Below are 18,149 nucleotides of genomic sequence, written 5' to 3' on the forward strand. Positions count from 1 at the left end.
CTGCTGAACATGAGCATCCTGCAGTGTCAACACGGCTTTGTTTTATTTTTTTCCCTCATTTTTCATTTCTATCCTCTTTTAATCGACGCATAAACTCTGACTCGCACAATATAAAAGCATAGACACACACTTACCTTGCCCTTTACGGTGGTGTGGCTCAGCAATATTAATGTTTATGTTAATTAGATAATACCAACAAATGATTACATTTCCAGACAGGGTTATTGTAAGACTGTAGCCACTAGCTTATTTTGCCCAGTGAATGCAATTTAGAGCAGATGTAATTGTATGAATGCATTGTAATTGCATGAAGAAACAACAATACTATTATGCATATACAATTTATGTGAACATGATGTGTACTGTGTGTGTTTGTACGATATGAGCTGGGGGAAGAGTGATTGTGCTGCCCCTCTTTTCATTTGCACCCATCAGGTTACTCTTGTTGCTTTGCAGGAGTTTTTGTCCAACATGGAATCGCATCGACAGAGAGGCTACAAAGTGTTGGAAAAAATGAGGGCAAACCACTTACAGGTTTGATGGAAATTTTTAACATGAATACGCTGCAGTGTATTTTATTACAAATTTAAAAGCGGGTCTAATGCTGTTTACCTCTGTGGCTCTTCACCCCCCACTATTCTGCTTCGTTTCGCAGGTACGTGCCTCTGAGTGGGAGCATTTGAGCTTCACGTGGCTGAAACTGGAGGCCGAGCTGCTGAGGGAAAGAGCCGTTTTCGGACCTGGCCCAGGAGTGCTGTTGAGCCAAGATTGGGTGCAAGACGCTGCTGAAGGACGCAATCGAACGAGATCACGTATTCGCAGAAAGACTCTGAGACAGTCCAAACGGGTATAACACTTTTGTGTGAAACACATTTGATGTTCAGATAGTGCACAGTCTAACCTGTTACAATGTCATATGTTTTTACAACAGGCGCTAGGAATGCTGGGTATAAGGCCCGACATGTCCGAAGTTGGCAAAAACAGATCAGAAAGTGACGCGGGTAAAGATGATACCTGATTGTTTAATTTATTTTTTTGTATTGACTCATTATGCTCAGTGGGGAAATGTATTTTCATTCTAACAGAGCCTAAGCTCTTGTGTGAAGTTGCTGCTGAGGTTAAAGACGAGGAAGAGGATGGAGGACATTTATGTGATCGACTGACTTTTTTCCCTGCACTGAAAGACACACCTGTTATCACCGAGGATCTACCCGACCCTTTAGCTCCTGTGCCCTGCTCCCTCACGCAAGACTGCCCGGACATACGTGTCATCCTGCAGGAGCTGCTCCCAGGAGAGGAGGTACTTTGGGTTGGAGTGTGTGTTGGTATGCTGGGCTGCAAACATGGTCCTAAAAAGAAGCACAACTGCTTCCCACCCTACTAATATTCACAATCATAATTATCTGATGTAGACTAAGGGATTCCAATTGCCCAGTGCTGCTATCAGAATTTCATCTTTCCTCATTAGTATAATGTTTTAATGTTGAGGCCCAGCACAGCTCTTCTCATTCTTACAGTGAGTTAGAAACCAGTGCACATGTTGACAGGGACTCTCATCGCTCCGGCAACCAGCCGCGGCTTTTAATGTTTCTGACAGAAGTATTAATAAAAACAGTAGGAGGTGATGCAAGCTGTCTTACATCCGCTTAGTAAGTGTGTGATGTGTGCAAGTGTGTCCTGTTGTCTTGCAGTGGTTGAGTGCATGAGTCCTGCTGAGCTTCCTGTCAAATGAACACAGTCATTAGCTCTGAAAAATGCACACACATGCACAGACTTAACACACACACATGCAGTAACACACAAAGGGAGACCCACTCATAATTAGCTTGCCAGCGCCAATAGTGTGATTATGACAATAATGTGTGTGGGGAGAAATCAATGGTCTGACATTAAGGCTCTTAGTCAATAAAAGTCCTCCTTTTCTCTCCTTCTTCCCATCATCAGCTAAATCGCTCTCAGACTGATAATGCGTATCTGTCCAGTGCACAGTAAGGAGATAAGGAAACAAGTTTATTGTTATGTATTTAATCTTTGATAACAATAAATTTAACTATTTTTTTCTGAAATATAGTCATTGTTGGAGACAGTAGGCTGGGTGCCAGTTTGCTTTCACTGTTGGAAACTGCTTCACAATCTGAACATGATATAACTCAGTGCAAGATTTCTCTACCATGTCGCTAAGACTCACTCACCTTGACTCTTCTTAAACACTTAAGTGATATTATTCATAGCGTATCCCTGCGTGTGCATTCAGACAAGAGGTTCTGATCACTTATCAGGTTTTCTATTGTGTGTGTGGCAGTGATTAATTCTCCTAATAATGGCCAGGCAGGGCCTTCTCCTCCGTGTGTGTGTGTGTGTGTGTGTGTGTGTGTGTGTGTGTGTGTCTGGGGGTAAGGAGTCTGATTTGATTAGTATAAATTGTGAGGAGCCTGCGGGTGTGTAAGGGCCCCATATGGTTTTTGGGCGCTATGTCTCAGAGGGCCTGCAGAGGGGCCAACACATGGAGACAGCCAGGTGCATGCACTCGTGGTGAAATGAGGGGAGACAATAGAATTATCCACGCATTATCACAATGCAGTTAGCATTAGCTACAACCAGTACTGAAAGCAGCATGTGGGTTCACTTTGGCACTGGATGGAACACACACTGCTGGAAAAAAGGGGGCCGGGCCTGCTAAACCCCATCAATCAGTTCAGATAATGAAGTGTTCAACTGTGTCTTTTTAATAATGATTAAAATATGTGATTAAAATGATCAATCAAATAAGGCCTGAAGTGCCTGTGTTGCTGCCATGTCATGTCCTTAGAGATTGAGCGAGATGGGCGCTGATGTGGATTGTGCTCCTCACATGGGGTTTAATGTATATCTCCTACTCTATGCTCAATGAAATTCAGTTTGAAAGGATTTTACTGGCATGAAAGTTCAAAAGAACAAGTTAATTTCATTTTTATTTCATTTTTATTTATTTAAATGGGACAGTGCAATTTAACATAGTCCAAGTACAAAACATGACACTGATGTAACGCACATACGTTTATAGCTGTTGCTAATTTTCAACAATTGTCCTATGTTGGGTTTACAATCACAATACATACATTGTAAAGTACTTTACACAATAACAGCAGTATGAACATTAATGCAAGAACTCTTTCTCTCTTGCTGTAGGTAATCTCTAAGATATGTGTTGTGATGGTGAGCGGCCTCAGAATCACAGAGGGTTTGCTGCTGTTTGGGCAGGAGAGCCTGCTCTTGTGTGAGGGATTCACCCTCAGCCCTGCTGGAGATGTTTGTTGCAGGAAGCACCACCCCAGCAGGTATAACTGTGCATGTTTACAGTTCTGCACACCATGGATCTTCACTTGTCGGTCATTCATCATCCTGTGTGTCTCTTTCTGCCAGTGTGAGGGATTCCTTTATTTCTACCATGCTAAATAAAGACCTGCCAGCAGCCAGTTGCAAATGCTGGCTGTATGAAGATATCAAGGAGGCACGCTTCATGCGTTTCCTTTTAGAGGTCAGACACCCATACACCTACAGATATCAATCACATTTGATCTTAAACTTCCTCTTCTTACACACATTTTATTTGCTCTTATCTTTGTGGAAAAGCGAATCTGATAGAATTTCTGTTTAAAGTGGGGGAAAATATGCACTTTAAAAAGGCTACTGTCCCTCTCTCTGTAACTGTAAGGATGATGCTATTGAGATCTTCATGAAAAACGGTCACTCAGCCTTCCTGGTATTCCTGAATAAAGACCATGTCTCTGCTTATAAAAGGTAACATATTTATATATACTGGATAATAAGAAAGATTTATTTTCAGCATTCTGATCTTTGTCTTTGGTCTTTTTCTCCCTACAGGTTGAGCAGAGTAGTGCCAGCCTTAAAGGGCAGAGGAGTTGCTGAGGTCATTGCTAATGCCAAGTAAGTGTCATGCGTTTCTTAGAACCACCCATAGGCAATATTTCAACAAATTTCTTTTTAATCATCAGTAGAAACATTAAGCTTACAAAAATAGTCACAGCTTGATATAATGCACACGCCTATTAAATGCTGTGTGACTGACCTATCATTCCATCCTTTCCTGCTGTTTTGTTTTTTGATAAGTTGACATCAGGAGACCTGCTGGTCATTTGACTTGCACACATTCAAGCTTTTCTCGTAGTCTCCACAAATCCTGATTGACTGTAGCCACTGAGTTTGGTGCCACCAGGCCAGGAAATGCGCTTTTCTTTTTCTTTTCAGACATGCAACTATCTACTCCTTCTGCTTCCCTTCCCCTTCTCCCTTCCGCACCTCCTTTAATAAGCTTTTCCCTCTCTGCTTTACACCTTTTAAGGCAGGTCCTACACAAGCTGCTCTCATGGACCAGATACACATCCTCCTTATGCTCTGACTTTCCCTTCAGTAATGTCTCATCTTTCCTTTGATGGTATGATAGAGGATTTCGTTTCACATTCACCTTGGTGAGGTTGCGTAGGCCTTGCAGAAATTGTGGTAACTTTTTAAAGAGATTATCAAACAGGCCCAATTCTTGAAGATTTTCCAAGGCCACCAAAGTGAGAGGCAGGTCATCAAGCTGATTCATTCCTAGATTGAGACTCTTCAGATTAGTCAGGGAGCCCAGGGTGGAGGGTAAACCTGAAAAGGTTAAGCAGTTGTTGGAGAGGTTTAGGTGTGTAAGTCCCCTATGGTTGCCAATGGACTCGGGCACAGACACTAGCTTGTTACTGTGTAGATCCAGCCATCTGAGTGATGACAAGTCCCCAAAGTTTTCTGGGAGTTTCTCTATGAGGTTGCGGCTCAAGTCCAACTCGTCCACAAAGGTTATCTTGAAGAGGCACTTTGGGAATATGGTTATTCCCATGTTGCTAAGAACGAGTCTACGCCGTCCATCTGGGGTTGTGCGTATAGCCTTCTTTGCAGTTTTGAGGGTCACCTTTGTTCCTTTTGCTTCCTTTCTCTTGGGCATGGTACTGCAATGCACAGAGAATTACTGAACAAGTCGGTTTAAAATTTCAACTTGGCCTCCCTTTTGAGATTATTTCACCAAGAGACCAATTTACAATAATTTATCTAATCTACACCACCACACAGTACTCTAGCAAACAAAAGGGTTGTGAGTTTATGCGTAAAGATGTGAGCGTGTGTGTGCGTTGTGTGAGGCTGATGTGATTTATTCAAATACACGGGCTTATGTAGGCCTCGGGCGGTGGGGAAAGCATGCTCTCTGAGGAATGAGAGCTCGAACAGCGTGTGTGTCTCCATGAGTGTGCATGTATCGCAGTGTTGTGACTGCACTAGTGCGTGCTCACCCAGTGTTGCCCATGGGGGTATTTAAGAGCATGACTCTCTAATTAAGGCTAATGCTGGGGAACAATAGGGGAGAGGCGACACTGGGTAATACAGCAAAAACAAATGAGTGCTGATGCTCCCTCACCATTCAGTGGATTGCGTTGCTTGGCTCTTCTCAGGCAAGAAAAGTGTGTGCGTGTGACATATTGCCATGCAGGTGTGTTGACAGACATGGGTGTGTGTGTGTGTGTGTGTGTGTGTGTGTGTGTGTGTGTGTGTGTGTGTGTGCAAAGAATCAAATCAGGACTTTGATAAATGATAGTTGGTGAGTGTTGGGAGTGTAATGAGGGCTTCGCTCTTCTCCCCTCCCTGTCTAAAAGAGCAAGGTGTGTGTCTGTTTGTGTCTGTGTTACACCCCAAGGCCCTCTCTCGCCTCATTCATCATCCTCAGGATGAGAGAGGTTATCCACTGGTGCTTGTTCCCATTATAACTCCTATAGAAAACTATTGCATGAAATTATTGCCTGCAATTAGATAACACGTACTGAGCCAAATGCAATGATTGATTTAGTGCAGTTTTACAAAATATTTGGTCAGGAGTTATTGGCGTTCGAAACGGACACACTTTAAGAGGCTCTTGATCATTTGAACTCATTTCCCACGTGCATCCTTATTTCATCTTTGAGTTTCTGTCTGTACTGTACTTTTAAGACTTTCATCCGCAGTTTGTTTTAGGTGCAATATGCCTTTAATTGCCAAGCCAAATGAAAGGACGGACAACAAGAAGCAACTAATCCTTACAGTACTTACAATTTAACAACAAAAAAAGCATGGCAGTACATCATATTGATCATATGTCTCACTTGTAAATGAGACATTGAGTCTCAATGGGGCCACCTGTATAAATAAAGGTATTTGTCTAACAGTTTACAGTTTATAATTTTAAGGGTGTATAATGTCAAAACATAAATAACGTATACATACCATGCTAATGCTAACATATAATTCTAGTTGTCTGACTTTTATTGAAATGTTTTAAGTATAACAACTTTAACTAAAATAGTGTTTTCTGTGTTAGTGTTAGTCTAAGTTTGTTGTTGTTGTCTTGCTTCATGATCATCACTTGTTTCTGACCTGTGTGGCTATATAAGATTTCTCTTTTAAGTTCTAAATTTAGACAACAGTAGGTTATTTGTAAGGATAGCTTTAGAGCTTGGACTTGTACCACTTATTATCAAAATGGATGAAGGCAGGCACTTACCATATTTTTCCCTTTGGATTGTTGTTAATCAAGTGAAGAGCATTCCTTAAGCTTCTGTGAACTGGTTGCTCATCTCACAGTCTCTCACTTCTGTGCAAAAAACAAAACACGTTTTATTGAGATGCAACACCTTCAAAGTACATTTACAATGATCAGTACAATTTGGTTGGTATGTGAAAGTTTTTGTGATTAAATGACAAGGAAAGACCATTCTTCTATATCAAAATTTTCCTTGCCTTCCTGATCTGAACGGGGATAGTTGAGGTTCTTCTTGTTTTATAACGTTACTTAGCAACTGGGCTGCTTGGCGCCTGGACTTTATTGCCCTGTTACTAGTCCACAGAGGAAGAGAGGAGATTTCAGGAGCAGTTGATCACTTTCCTTATTTAGATTAAGCACATTTAGGCAGGAGTATAATACTGAATAAAATGTTTAGTCACACTGTTATTAAGTATCTATTTTCTCAAGCCAGTCACACACTTTCTTGTAATTAGAGATAAGCAAACTGGTTTAGTTTCTTAAAAAGCAGCTTTTATTGTAGTGCCTGAAGAAATGGGGCAAATTCAGCATGTCTGTTCAAACATCAGTATCACCTGATATGGATCTGTCTGGAAATAAGCTGACATTTAGCAGTGAACAGCTAAAAGACTTTAAACAGTTGTTACTTTTTGTGACTTTTTTGTTTCCTTCTCGCAAAGAGTGGAATCAGAACCTAAACAGGACAAATTGACCTGTCAGCATTGATATTTCCCAGTCAGTTATAAAAAATAACTATACAACAATACAATACCTAAATAAAGTAAAAACAGCTGACACCAAGTTAGATATTAACCGTTGTTTCTCATTGCTGGGAAACAGGAATTTCACAAGATGATGGTGCCCCTGTTGTCCAAGTAATCATCAACTTCCGTTAGGGAAAAATGGTGCCACATGTCAAAACATGCCCTTCAAGTCATCAAATCTTCTTTCAAACATTCCAGTTTGCTGAAGTAGCTCCAAGTCAAAGAACCTAGTCTTAATTACCTCGTTTCCTCATCATGTGCTATATCCTTCACATGTCTGCTCACTATTTATGCTACATACTGTAGCTCACATCAGCCCCTTAACTGCTCCTGCAGCTGTGTACACACACTCTGTTTTCCAAGTTCGCTCACTCACCTCAGCTACGCTGCTGTTGCTGAACTCTGCTGTGCATACATTTAAACTGTGGTTGCTAGGCAACAAAGCAAGCAGGAAAACTTTGTGTTGATAGGCACTGCTCAGTGATCAGCTTCTGTTGCTAATTCAAAGTATTTTCTCTTGTTGTGCTTTAGAAAGACTCCTGTGGTTGAAAAGACGGCCCTTGTTAAATGGCAGGTAATGCATGTTACGAAGTTGTTTGTGCTCACAGATTGTTTTGGGAAGACATCCATTGCCAATGTTGAAGGAGCAGCCAACAAAGTTGAATAAATGGCATTGATGTAATCCACTTTATTCTGAATTGACTTGTTTCTAAGTTGTTTTTTTTTCTTGTCTGTCCTTTAGAAGGGGGAGATAAGTAACTTTGAGTACTTGATGCATTTGAATACGATCGCTGGGAGGACATACAATGACTTGATGCAGTATCCGGTTTTCCCCTGGATCATTGCTGACTACAAGTCAGAGGTAAACCTTACACATGACGTCTCTGTCTTAAATATTGTCTCAAACTGTGGTTTTTCAAGAGTCCACAACCAGAAGCTAACGGGTCTGCAAAAGATTTGCTCTAAATTGTAACAATTTACTCTATCAATCAAAAGTGCATCAATGAAGATGGGGATTGTTAATTCTAATTTTAAAAAAGCATTTTGTGTCCATTTTTATCCTTCCCTGCTGTAACTGCAACATGTCACATCAGGTGTCACTCATTTCTCTCAGGGTGAAACAAATCCTTCCTGCTGCTCTGTAGCTTGGCTTAGCAAGCTATCCGGTGAGCCTGGAGAAATTTCAGTCGGCCCAAGTAATACCAAGTCCAGCTAAATTGGTCCAATAAATGTAACGAGATCCTTTGAGGGAGGTGGGGACAAAGATGTGTCAAATGTATGATTTATCTGTGTCCTTCACAGATTCTTGATTTGTCAAATCCTGCAACGTTCCGGGATTTGTCCAAGCCGATGGGAGCTCAAACAGAGAAAAGGAAACGGATGTTTATCCAGAGATACGAAGAAGTTGAAGGCAAAGAGAGTGAAGGTATCCATTTGGCTCAATTTTATTTACTTGTACTGCTTTATTCATGTCACTGTTAGTATCTTTAAAGTGATTTTCTCTAACAGACCTGACAGCACAATGCCACTACTGTACCCACTACTCCTCGGCCATTATTGTGGCATCCTTCCTTGTCAGGATGGAGCCATTTTCGCACACCTTCCAGGCGCTACAGGTGAGTCCAATAACAGAAATTTAACAAAATACTATTTGCATGTAGGAAAAAGTAGACCTTGTTACTGACATGTCTGTAAAAGTGGTTTAGATTAAAGATGATGACACACAAAGTATAAAATTCAAGACTTTTCATTTGGCAGTCACATTTTTGCCAGTTAGGCATCATAACTTCACATTATTATTAAAGTCCAGAATTTGACCAATTGGAGCAACTCTAGCAGCAAAAAGAAATATTAACCATTTTGCAGAGGTTCATGTCATTGCTGTGGAGTGCTGTGGCTCATAAGACTGAAAACATGCAAAATTTGTTGTGGTTGATAAGGTTACAGCATAAATGAGATCATTAAAGAAGTTTTGTCTTAATTTGTCAGATGAAATGACGGGGAAAGTTGTGTTCAGTATGTTTTAGTAACCCACAGGGCTTTCTGCAAACCCTGTGCTTTCGATGCCCACTGGCATTCATCACATTGTCATTTTTTTTAAATGTAATCTTGCTATTAATATGAAACTAATGTGAGCTATTTTCAGCTGTCCAGATCCCATTTTAATGCTGTTTTTGGTACAAAAACAGATTATAAGGACATTTTAATATGTATGCAAATAATTACACATAGCGTCCAAAAGAAGCCAGTGGAAATAGCCACAGATGTTACCAATTTACAACACAGCATCCAGTTGATTATAATGAAAAGGCATGCATATTTGATAGTCAGAATAAAACAATAAAGATGTTGAATTAGGAAGCCTTTTTGTCTTCTGAAGCACATAATGGGTGTGTAGTAATATCCATAACTGGATTTACATCTCTAACCCAGTTTACCAGTATATATGCTATTTTCATTCATTGAGGTAATTGTTTTACTCTAAATTACATTCACTCTCATGAGATTCGCATCACAGATGATGGAATTTTACAGAAAGATGAAAAGCTTTCTTCTAATGGTAGCAAATATTCTGTGCTTACATAATACAATAAAGAACATAAAATATGATTCTCTGCACTGTATCAGGCAGACTGCTTTATTAATATGCCCAAAGAAAAGTTTATCTCAGTGATGTTCTGCGGGTCTGACAGGGTTTTGTCTGCTCTCCTCACAGGGAGGGTTTGATATCCCAGAGCGGATGTTTTACAGTATAAAGAAAGAGTGGGAGTCTGCCTCAAGAGACAACATGGGGGACGTCAGAGAGCTGATCCCGGAGTTCTTCTACCTGCCAGACTTCCTGATCAACTCCAACCAAATCCAGCTAGGTCAGCTTTTTGAATCCTCTGTGTACCTAATGTTCGTAAATGAAAACAAAAGAATGTAAAGTGATTAATTCAGACTTCCCTACCCTGTCTCTTGTTTTTTTTGTTTTGTTTGTTTTGTTTCTGCGAGGTCAGAATGTGTACTGTATGTCCTCAGTCATATATGCTACATACAATCAGCAGTCACTTTATCAGGTGTACCTTGCTAGTAAAGGGTTGGACCTCTTTTGCCTTCTGTGCTGCCTTCATCATGGCATACATTCAACAAGGTGCTGACCTTGTTGAAAACACCAAATATTGACATGAAGTTGCTGCACAATTGTTTGCTGCCCATCCTGTTCTGGTGACGTTTGACTACAGTCTGTGTGCCCACATACACCCAATTGCTATCATGTCATTGGCTTTTTGCATATTTGCATTAATAAGCAATTGAACAGGTATATCTAATGAAATGGCCAGTGTATTTTCATCATGTTGGTGATTAAGCAATGATTCAAATGAGAGGAACTCCATGTGGAGTTATGTCCTGATTGGATTCTGAAGCACTCTATGTTAATTTGCATATGAGTGATCAACGATATTGCAGAATTTGCTATAACTATTCTTCTAAGCTTCTGGATAATAAGCTGCATAAGTGATAACAGATATGAAGCATCCAAAGAAATGGTGTGAAATTTAATCAAATCATTTCTTTATAATTCTTTTGTTGCTTAACTGATGAACTAATTAGCTTAATTTGAATGAAAGACGATACAGTAGAAACTGCACATGTATCCCACAGATTGACTGATTAGGTTTTGCATACATTTGTTCATGGTAATGAGGGAGCATATAACAGATCACACCACAGTGGTTTGCTGGAGTGTTCGTTGGCCATCAATGAAGGTGTGGCACAGAATAATAAGCTATATTAATCTCTGGCCTGTTCCTATTACAGTCATGTCGTTGGTCTTTCTTTATTTGGCAATAAAAATATATAGTATGCCACATGAGGATACCACTTTTTTCCCTTTATTTTTTTTTTAATCAGAAAGGCCTTAAACATTTGCAAAGCCAATTTGATTGTATATTGTTTCTTGGCACATTTTCGCCAGTTGGTGTCAGTCAGTGTAATTGCATGAAGCCGTTGGCAATATTGTGAATGGCATTATTCAAGTGTTAATGCATGTATATGTGTGTCTCTGCACACAAATGACACGCAAACAAAAACGGTATTTACTAATTAAAACACTGCTTCACCCATGTCACCAGTGGCTCCTCTTGATTTCTTTTTCCTACACAGTTCACGTAGTCAATAATGCATATGTGTGTCTTTTTAGGCTGTATGGAAGATGGCACAGCTCTGGGAGATGTCGAGCTACCTCCATGGGCAAAAGGTGACCCCCAGGAGTTCATTAGAATCCATCGAGAGGTCAGTGACACCTAGACTTTCCCCTCCAAACCGCTAGCCTGGCCTGTTGTGTACTCTGACTTATTTACCCACAACACCTAATAATGATAGTCATTACCGGCTGATGTATACAGAAGATTCACTGTATTAAGTATCTCCGCACATACATTCACTACATGTGTGGCACTGTAATAGTGTAGGTTGCAGTTTGTTGTTCATATCACAGATGTTGGTCAGTTCAGTAAATTCTCAGAAGGCAGTTTTGTCTCGCTGAGTTTGGTTCAGTTATGTTCTTGTGGTACTAACTGTTAGTCAAGTATAATGACCAGTTGTTTTCCTATACAGAAGATGCATAAAAAGGCATTTATCTGAAGCTTAGATGACAGACAATACAGGACAACAAGCCTATTTAACAGGATTCGGGGAACACATACGACTCTCTCTTTTTCATAATGTCATTATTTCTGCCAGTTGTTGATTGGTTGAATATTCTCACTATCTTTCTTCTTCTTCTTCTTTTTTTCCCAGCTTACCCTCATCTATCCCTCTGTGGGGTTATTGTACCCGTCTGTTCATTTTCTTTCTGTTTCTACATGATGACCCTCCCTTTTTCCATTCCTGGGGCATATGTGATGGTTATCACTCTGTAATCTACTGAACTACTCTTATTGCCTACCATTCTCATAAAATTAGTGACTTTAGAAGATTTTTTTTTTCTTCCACAGACAAATTAACTCAGGACAATATATCCTTGTTATGATACTTTTTTTCTTTTTTTCCACCTTTCTGTTCATCCAGGACGTGTTTATTAAAATGTGGCGCTAGGATATAGCTGGTCATAATGCCCACTTTTCCTCATTAACTCTTCAAAACCAATCTCTGGCTAATTCAACCCAAATCATTCTTTAATTGTAACATGAAGATATGCTCATAACACAGCTGTTCGGTCTCTTGCTGTCCTGGACTTCTAAATTGACTTTTGGAAGGAATTGTAGGGTACCTTAATAATTTGATTGGCTGTACAGTCTTAGAAGTTTTGTGCATTGGTGTCATATTAGCAGTTTGACTGATGGTTTGGGGACCACAATAATAACGAGTGCTAAACACTGCTGGGTTTTTTTTTTTTTTTTTTTAAAAGACTGTTGTATGCATGTTTTAATAGCTTTATAATATTATGTGACTAGATGGCTTTAGTTTGTGCAACAATCTCCTGCTCTGTTTGCTTTAGGCACTGGAAAGTGACTATGTGAGCGCCAACCTACACCTGTGGATCGATCTGATTTTTGGATATCGGCAACGAGGTCAAGCTGCAATAGAAAGTGTGAACACGTTCCACCCTTACTTTTACCCCCAGAAACGCTGGCAGGACACTAAAGACCCTGTCATCAAGAGCACAATCTTGGGATATGTCAGCAACTTTGGACAAGTTCCCAAACAGGTTTAAAAAAAAAAAAAAAAAGATGATAATAATAATGTGACGATGAATTAGTGTAATTGGAGTATATTTACTGTATTATGTATTTCCCATAGCTCTTCATCAAGCCCCATCCGCCTCGCAGTGGCTCTAAGAAAGAAGGGTCATCAACACATCAGCCAACTCCATTTTATTTCAAACTGGATAAGCTAAAGACCCCTGCGCAACCATTCAGAGGTATACCTAAACACAAAGATGTTCAGAGAATATGAAACATATCTTAGAGAATTTCTGGCTTCCTGCCCCTCAAAAGCTTTTTTTCCCCCTTCTTTGCTTTTCCTTTCTTTTCTTTCTTCCTTAAAATAAAAAATCTTTATTGTAAGCTGCTTTGTTGCTACAGGCCTTGGTTTCATATTTGGTGTAATTGCGGCAAAACTGTCAAACTATTCTAGTCTTCAAACTATGGTATAAGATAAAAACAAATCTTAATACAGCCTCATGAATGATACACATTAAACACTTTTATGCTGAGTAAACTAAATTGAATCAATTATAGTGATCTTCGTTGTTTTGCATTGTTCCACCTTTATTTTATTCCCTACTATTTGATGTTGGTTATTATACACCGGATGTGCCCAAATCTTAGGGGAATCATTGAAATGGAGTGAGAATGCCCATAGATTAATTTACACTACAGAAAGATAGAAGCTATCTGTTAGAGCTACAATATGGAGATGACTCTGCTGCTGAGCCCTACTTAATAATCGGAATATCCCTATAGGCCCACTGAGGGATAGGAGATGAATCTGCGAATGCTCAGGGAGAGATTCCTGCATATTACATTTCATATTAAATCTTAGAGTGTCTGATCTGATCAATAAGCAGATAGAGATGAATAGGACGAGGAACACTAAGAACGAATGCAGACAGAGCTTCTTTCTGGGGATTATAGAAGCAGAACTGGCAATCGGATGTAATGATTTTGCCTCTTCCTGCATGAATAGGTCAGTTACAAGCGCAATCACTGCCTTACCCCCAGATGCAGGTGCCCCCTAGGACCAAGCCTCAGCTCGTAACCATGAGGATGGCTGTTTTAATTGCCCAGTTTTTCTGTTCTCTCTTTAATGAAACACTTTACAAGTTTACTGAGATACGAAACTCTTTAATATGATATTTTTGAAGAGCTATTATCTTTATTACAGGTACACGTAATATAGAAAAAGGTCATTTTCTTTACTTTCTTTCTTTTTTTCTTTTCTTTTTTTTAAGACTATAACATTTTTGTGTTGGGTTTGACAAGTTATATATACTGTTCTAAATATTACTGTAGAGCTGTCAAGAGGCCCGGTAGGTCAGATACTGTGCTTGGAAAAAGAGGTCTTGGTTCTGGAGAAAAACCAGCTCCTCCTGTCACCGCTACGGTGCTGCTTCTTCAGCTGGGGATTTCCTGACAACAGTTGTGCCTTTGGAAACCATGCCACAGAAAAGGTATTATGTAATGTCAATGCATTTTACACATTTCCATAACTAGTTGATTGAAGTTGATGCTCATTAAACTTGAGCTCAGATTTTATCATAATATAGTGTAATTCTAAACACTTTATGTATGTCGACTTGTAGACGTTTGCAGTGTGTGAGAGTTTATGTGACTGGGGAGACATATTGTGCGCCGCCTGTCCCAATGTGACCACCGTCATCACTGCAGGAACCAGCACTGTCGTTTGTGTGTGGGATGTGGCAGTCACTAAGGATAAACTCACTCACATGAAACTCAGACAGGTTCGTCTGTCCAAATGTTTGTATGCTCTTGAAATGTAACAGTATTGTTGACAACTTATTTGCAACACACACGCACTAATACTGACCCCACTGTCCTTCACAGCCGTTATATGGTCATACGGATGCAGTGGTGTGTCTCGCTGTGTCTGAGGTCCACAGCATAATAGTGAGCGGCTCTCATGACCTCACCTGTATCCTGTGGGACTTGGAAGAGCTAAGTTATATCACTCAGTTAGCAGGACACACAACCATCGTCTCTGCACTGGCTATCAATGATCTAACTGTAAGTCCACCTTCTGGGTCCCCTTCTTTCCACTGCTCTGTCTCTCCTGCTCTTTTCCTCCTGTCCTTTGAATTTTTTGGCTCACTGTCATCACATTGTTCCTTTTCACTCATCTCGCAGCATGAGGAAGGGAGGGTTCTCACTGTTAACAGCATGAATATCCTGTTTGTGTGTGTTCTTCTCCTTTTGTTCCCTCTTTCTGTCTGTATGTCTGCACACCTGAACGTCAACACTATGTTAATATGTCCAAGGGAGAGATTGTGTCATGTGCTGGACCGCAACTCTACCTGTGGACCATGAAGGGCCAGCTGTTGACCTGCACTGACACTTCCTGTGGGCCTCAGTCAAACATCCTGTGCATCAGCTTTACACAGAGACACGAGTGGGATTCCAGGAATGTCATCATCACAGGCTGTGAGGATGGCATTATACGGGTGAGTTTTGTTTTAGTTTTTTCATGCAGGTAAATAACATAATGGTTGTGTGTATGATGTAGAATGTTTTTTGTTGTTGTTGTTGTTGTTAATGCTATCACAATTCTCTATAGCTCCTAATAGATCAGTGGGAGTGTTTCTGTACAGTATTCAACTGTGGCAGTCATTACTTTGGTTTTAGCCTTGCTGGTACCAGCTTGGGTGTCCATCAAAGTATTAATAACAGTATATGAGTTGTGTGCAGTGTGTGACTGTTTTTTGCTTAAGATTAATATAAGCATGTGTTGCCTTTCTGCAATCAAAGCTGCAAACAGTAAATTGTGCTTCACTTTGGAGTGGGTGCCCATGCCACGTGGACAGCACGCACACATAAACAGAATTATTACGGTGTGTGTGTGTGTGTGTGTGTGTGCATATGTGCATGCATGTTGGTGCATATATGAGTGTATTTGTTATTATCTTGAATTATATTTATGATTTTGTTACTCGTTATGTGTCTCTCATACAGATATGGCGGGCAGAGTACACCAGAACACAATTACCTGCCCCTCCAGAAGAGCCTGTGTCCCCAGGGCAAGACCAAACAGAGAGAGACGGTAATGGCAGAACGATGGGATATACATGCAGGTGTTGTGTTCATAATAAAATGAATAAGAGTGGTCGACAATAACAAAACTGTGAAACCAATTGAAAAGCAACTGCACACAAAGACCATCATTATTTATAGTGTTTAAAAAAAAGAAGACGACGAAAGAACCATTGCTATCTAATTAGATAAATTCTTAAGTGAGATGATTATTTTTAACCGCTCATCTCAGAGCTAGACAGTGTGGTTTCCAGATGAGAGCTTGTAATGTTCATCCTATCCCTCACTAGCATTAGGGCTAGCAGGAATTATGTTGTTATAAAGTTATTAAACATAGAGGCAGTAAACACTGATGAGTAATTTTGCTGACGTGTGTGAGCGTGTATAATTTAGAAAGCAATAATACCCAGATCCAATTTGGCATACGTTGGTTACAGCCTCGCGTCACCTCATAGGAGTATTATGCTTTCCAATTACATTGAGACAAGTTTTTACGTAACACTGAAGCATTTATATTTGAGGGCTTTTTCTCCCTTTTGCAGCCTGCTGACTGCAGATGGACACATGCTTAATACACTCTGAATTTTTTTTTTTTGGTTTTTGGGGTGGGGAGGACCACTGAGGTTCTGATTTCAGGCGGGGTGGACAACTGCCCTGTAATTCACTATTAAGTAGATGCTAATGTATTCTCACGAATCCACAGTGAGCAACTCCAGCCAGGCTAAAGGCTGGGAGAGACATCTGGTGTTACATCAAGAGCTGAACAGAAGTCAAGCTGTGTCACAGCGGCGCTACAAAAATAATCCAGCCATCACAGCGCTGGCTATGTCCAGGTACAGTAAATAAAAAGCACCCACTCATAGGAATGCCAGCTGGGGTTTAGTTTCTGTTTATTACTGTACTTTAAACTTTATTCATCTCTGTGTTCGAAGAAAAATAGTATGAGTTTATATTTAATTATATGCAGTATTTGAAAGCTTCTAATTCTCTTTGTATGTATATCACTGCATGCTTTACAGCACAACACTGCATTTCCCTTGCTGTATTCTTTGCAGGACTCATGCTACTCTGTTGGCAGGCGATGCCTGGGGCCAAGTTTTCACCTGGACGTGTGAGTGAAAACACAATTTCTGCACGCCCTTTATCCTCCCAGAGAGACTCTGATGGGAAATTCATTAGTATCTCAGGTCTGACTGCAGCTGAGAAGCAGAAGTGCTGTGTGTGTGTGTGTGTGTGTGTGTGTGTGTGTGTGTGTGTTCTCAGAAAACAGTGTTACAACATTTGATGCATTTAGACGAAACATGACTTTTACCTTCTACACAAATATTTAATTTTGTATTTTTCTGTGTGTAAATACAGAATTTCAGTATATTTGAATAAAACTAGAAAGTGCATTTTCTGAAGAAACTGCAGTGTGAATGCTTGAATCTGAATGTATGCACTGAAATGAATTAATTACTGAATTTAAGTTAAAAATCTTGAATGAGATAAAAAAAAAAACCCGAATTTAACCTGAAAACAAAAGTGCTGAACTGCTAAAAGCTGAAGGTTACACAGAAGAAGAAGTTGGAAAAAAGCTGAAAATGTTTTAATTGTAAATTAGAAAAACCTAAGAAATGAGAAAAGAACATTTAGAGTCAGAAAACATCTTTAAAAGGTCATATTCTTTGAATCACTGAATGACTAAAATGTGATCCCTCCACTTGGACCCACACAGTTTAAAAAGTTTACATCTCTGAGCTTTGAAAGACAAAATGTTGGAAAGAGAACAACGATGGCGACGTTTTGAGGGTAAAATGATGGCTTTAACACTGTGGACACAGCAGCAGTTGAAAGAGAAGTGTTTAAGATGAATTTTGGCAGAGTGGCAGAGAGAGCTCGTTAAGCAGGCAGGTGTGAGCCTGGTTGCTATAGTGACCGCACCCAATGGCTCCATACACACGTACACAGACATGCGCCTCACTTTTGCTCCTTAAAATGAACAGAAAAGTCAGGCCGAAACAAATCGCTCCCAAATGAAAAGTAAAAGTCGTATTGACAAAATTCTTTCACCGTGAG

The 18,149-nt window shown here is 40.0% G+C and overlaps 2 protein-coding genes across 9 annotated transcripts in view; one reads left to right on the plus strand and one right to left on the minus strand.

Annotated features, from left to right (window-relative positions):
• Positions 1 to 17,498, plus strand: part of wdfy4 (WDFY family member 4) — a 38,372-nt gene extending 20,874 nt beyond the window's left edge. For 2 of the 3 annotated variants that reach the window (XM_085296968.1, XM_085296969.1), the window contains exons 43-65: positions 457 to 534; positions 656 to 847; positions 932 to 1,001; positions 1,086 to 1,300; positions 3,169 to 3,317; positions 3,403 to 3,517; positions 3,695 to 3,780; positions 3,865 to 3,927; positions 7,873 to 7,915; positions 8,084 to 8,203; positions 8,644 to 8,767; positions 8,851 to 8,957; positions 10,058 to 10,208; positions 11,525 to 11,616; positions 12,824 to 13,033; positions 13,126 to 13,246; positions 14,340 to 14,497; positions 14,630 to 14,788; positions 14,892 to 15,071; positions 15,323 to 15,505; positions 16,014 to 16,101; positions 16,795 to 16,924; positions 17,147 to 17,498. In XM_085296968.1, coding sequence (XP_085153094.1) covers positions 457 to 534; positions 656 to 847; positions 932 to 1,001; positions 1,086 to 1,300; positions 3,169 to 3,317; positions 3,403 to 3,517; positions 3,695 to 3,780; positions 3,865 to 3,927; positions 7,873 to 7,915; positions 8,084 to 8,203; positions 8,644 to 8,767; positions 8,851 to 8,957; positions 10,058 to 10,208; positions 11,525 to 11,616; positions 12,824 to 13,033; positions 13,126 to 13,246; positions 14,340 to 14,497; positions 14,630 to 14,788; positions 14,892 to 15,071; positions 15,323 to 15,505; positions 16,014 to 16,101; positions 16,795 to 16,924; positions 17,147 to 17,210 — 2,898 coding nt within the window. In that variant the 3' untranslated portion in view covers positions 17,211 to 17,498. Of the gene's footprint in view, positions 1 to 456; positions 535 to 655; positions 848 to 931; positions 1,002 to 1,085; positions 1,301 to 3,168; positions 3,318 to 3,402; positions 3,518 to 3,694; positions 3,781 to 3,864; positions 3,928 to 7,872; positions 7,916 to 8,083; positions 8,204 to 8,643; positions 8,768 to 8,850; positions 8,958 to 10,057; positions 10,209 to 11,524; positions 11,617 to 12,823; positions 13,034 to 13,125; positions 13,247 to 14,339; positions 14,498 to 14,629; positions 14,789 to 14,891; positions 15,072 to 15,322; positions 15,506 to 16,013; positions 16,133 to 16,794; positions 16,925 to 17,146 lie in introns of all 3 variants that reach the window. The other variant, XR_014894843.1, reaches the window with a different exon arrangement.
• Positions 3,968 to 7,749, minus strand: lrrc18a (leucine rich repeat containing 18a). Of its 6 annotated transcripts, none has more exons than XM_085296972.1 (4): positions 7,718 to 7,749; positions 6,796 to 6,891; positions 6,560 to 6,649; positions 3,968 to 4,979 (listed from the first exon to the last, which is right to left on the minus strand). In XM_085296972.1, exon 4 carries the CDS (start codon positions 4,973 to 4,975, stop codon positions 4,133 to 4,135), a length of 843 nt encoding a protein of 280 aa, XP_085153098.1. In that variant the 5' UTR covers positions 4,976 to 4,979; positions 6,560 to 6,649; positions 6,796 to 6,891; positions 7,718 to 7,749; the 3' UTR covers positions 3,968 to 4,132. The 6 variants fall into 6 exon arrangements, with proteins under 6 accessions (XP_085153098.1, XP_085153097.1, XP_085153100.1 ...); XM_085296971.1 differs by having other exon boundaries at positions 7,583 to 7,719; XM_085296974.1 differs by lacking the exon at positions 7,718 to 7,749 and adding an exon at positions 7,392 to 7,559 and having other exon boundaries at positions 6,796 to 6,885.
• Positions 17,499 to 18,149: the final 651 nt, after the last annotated feature.

This window comes from Mchenga conophoros, linkage group LG13 (genome assembly GCF_057382185.1).
Source record: "Mchenga conophoros isolate Kocher_MC1m ecotype Shallow Benthic linkage group LG13, M_conophoros_male_GT1.1, whole genome shotgun sequence".
In the NCBI taxonomy this organism is placed as follows: domain Eukaryota; kingdom Metazoa; phylum Chordata; class Actinopteri; order Cichliformes; family Cichlidae; genus Mchenga; species Mchenga conophoros.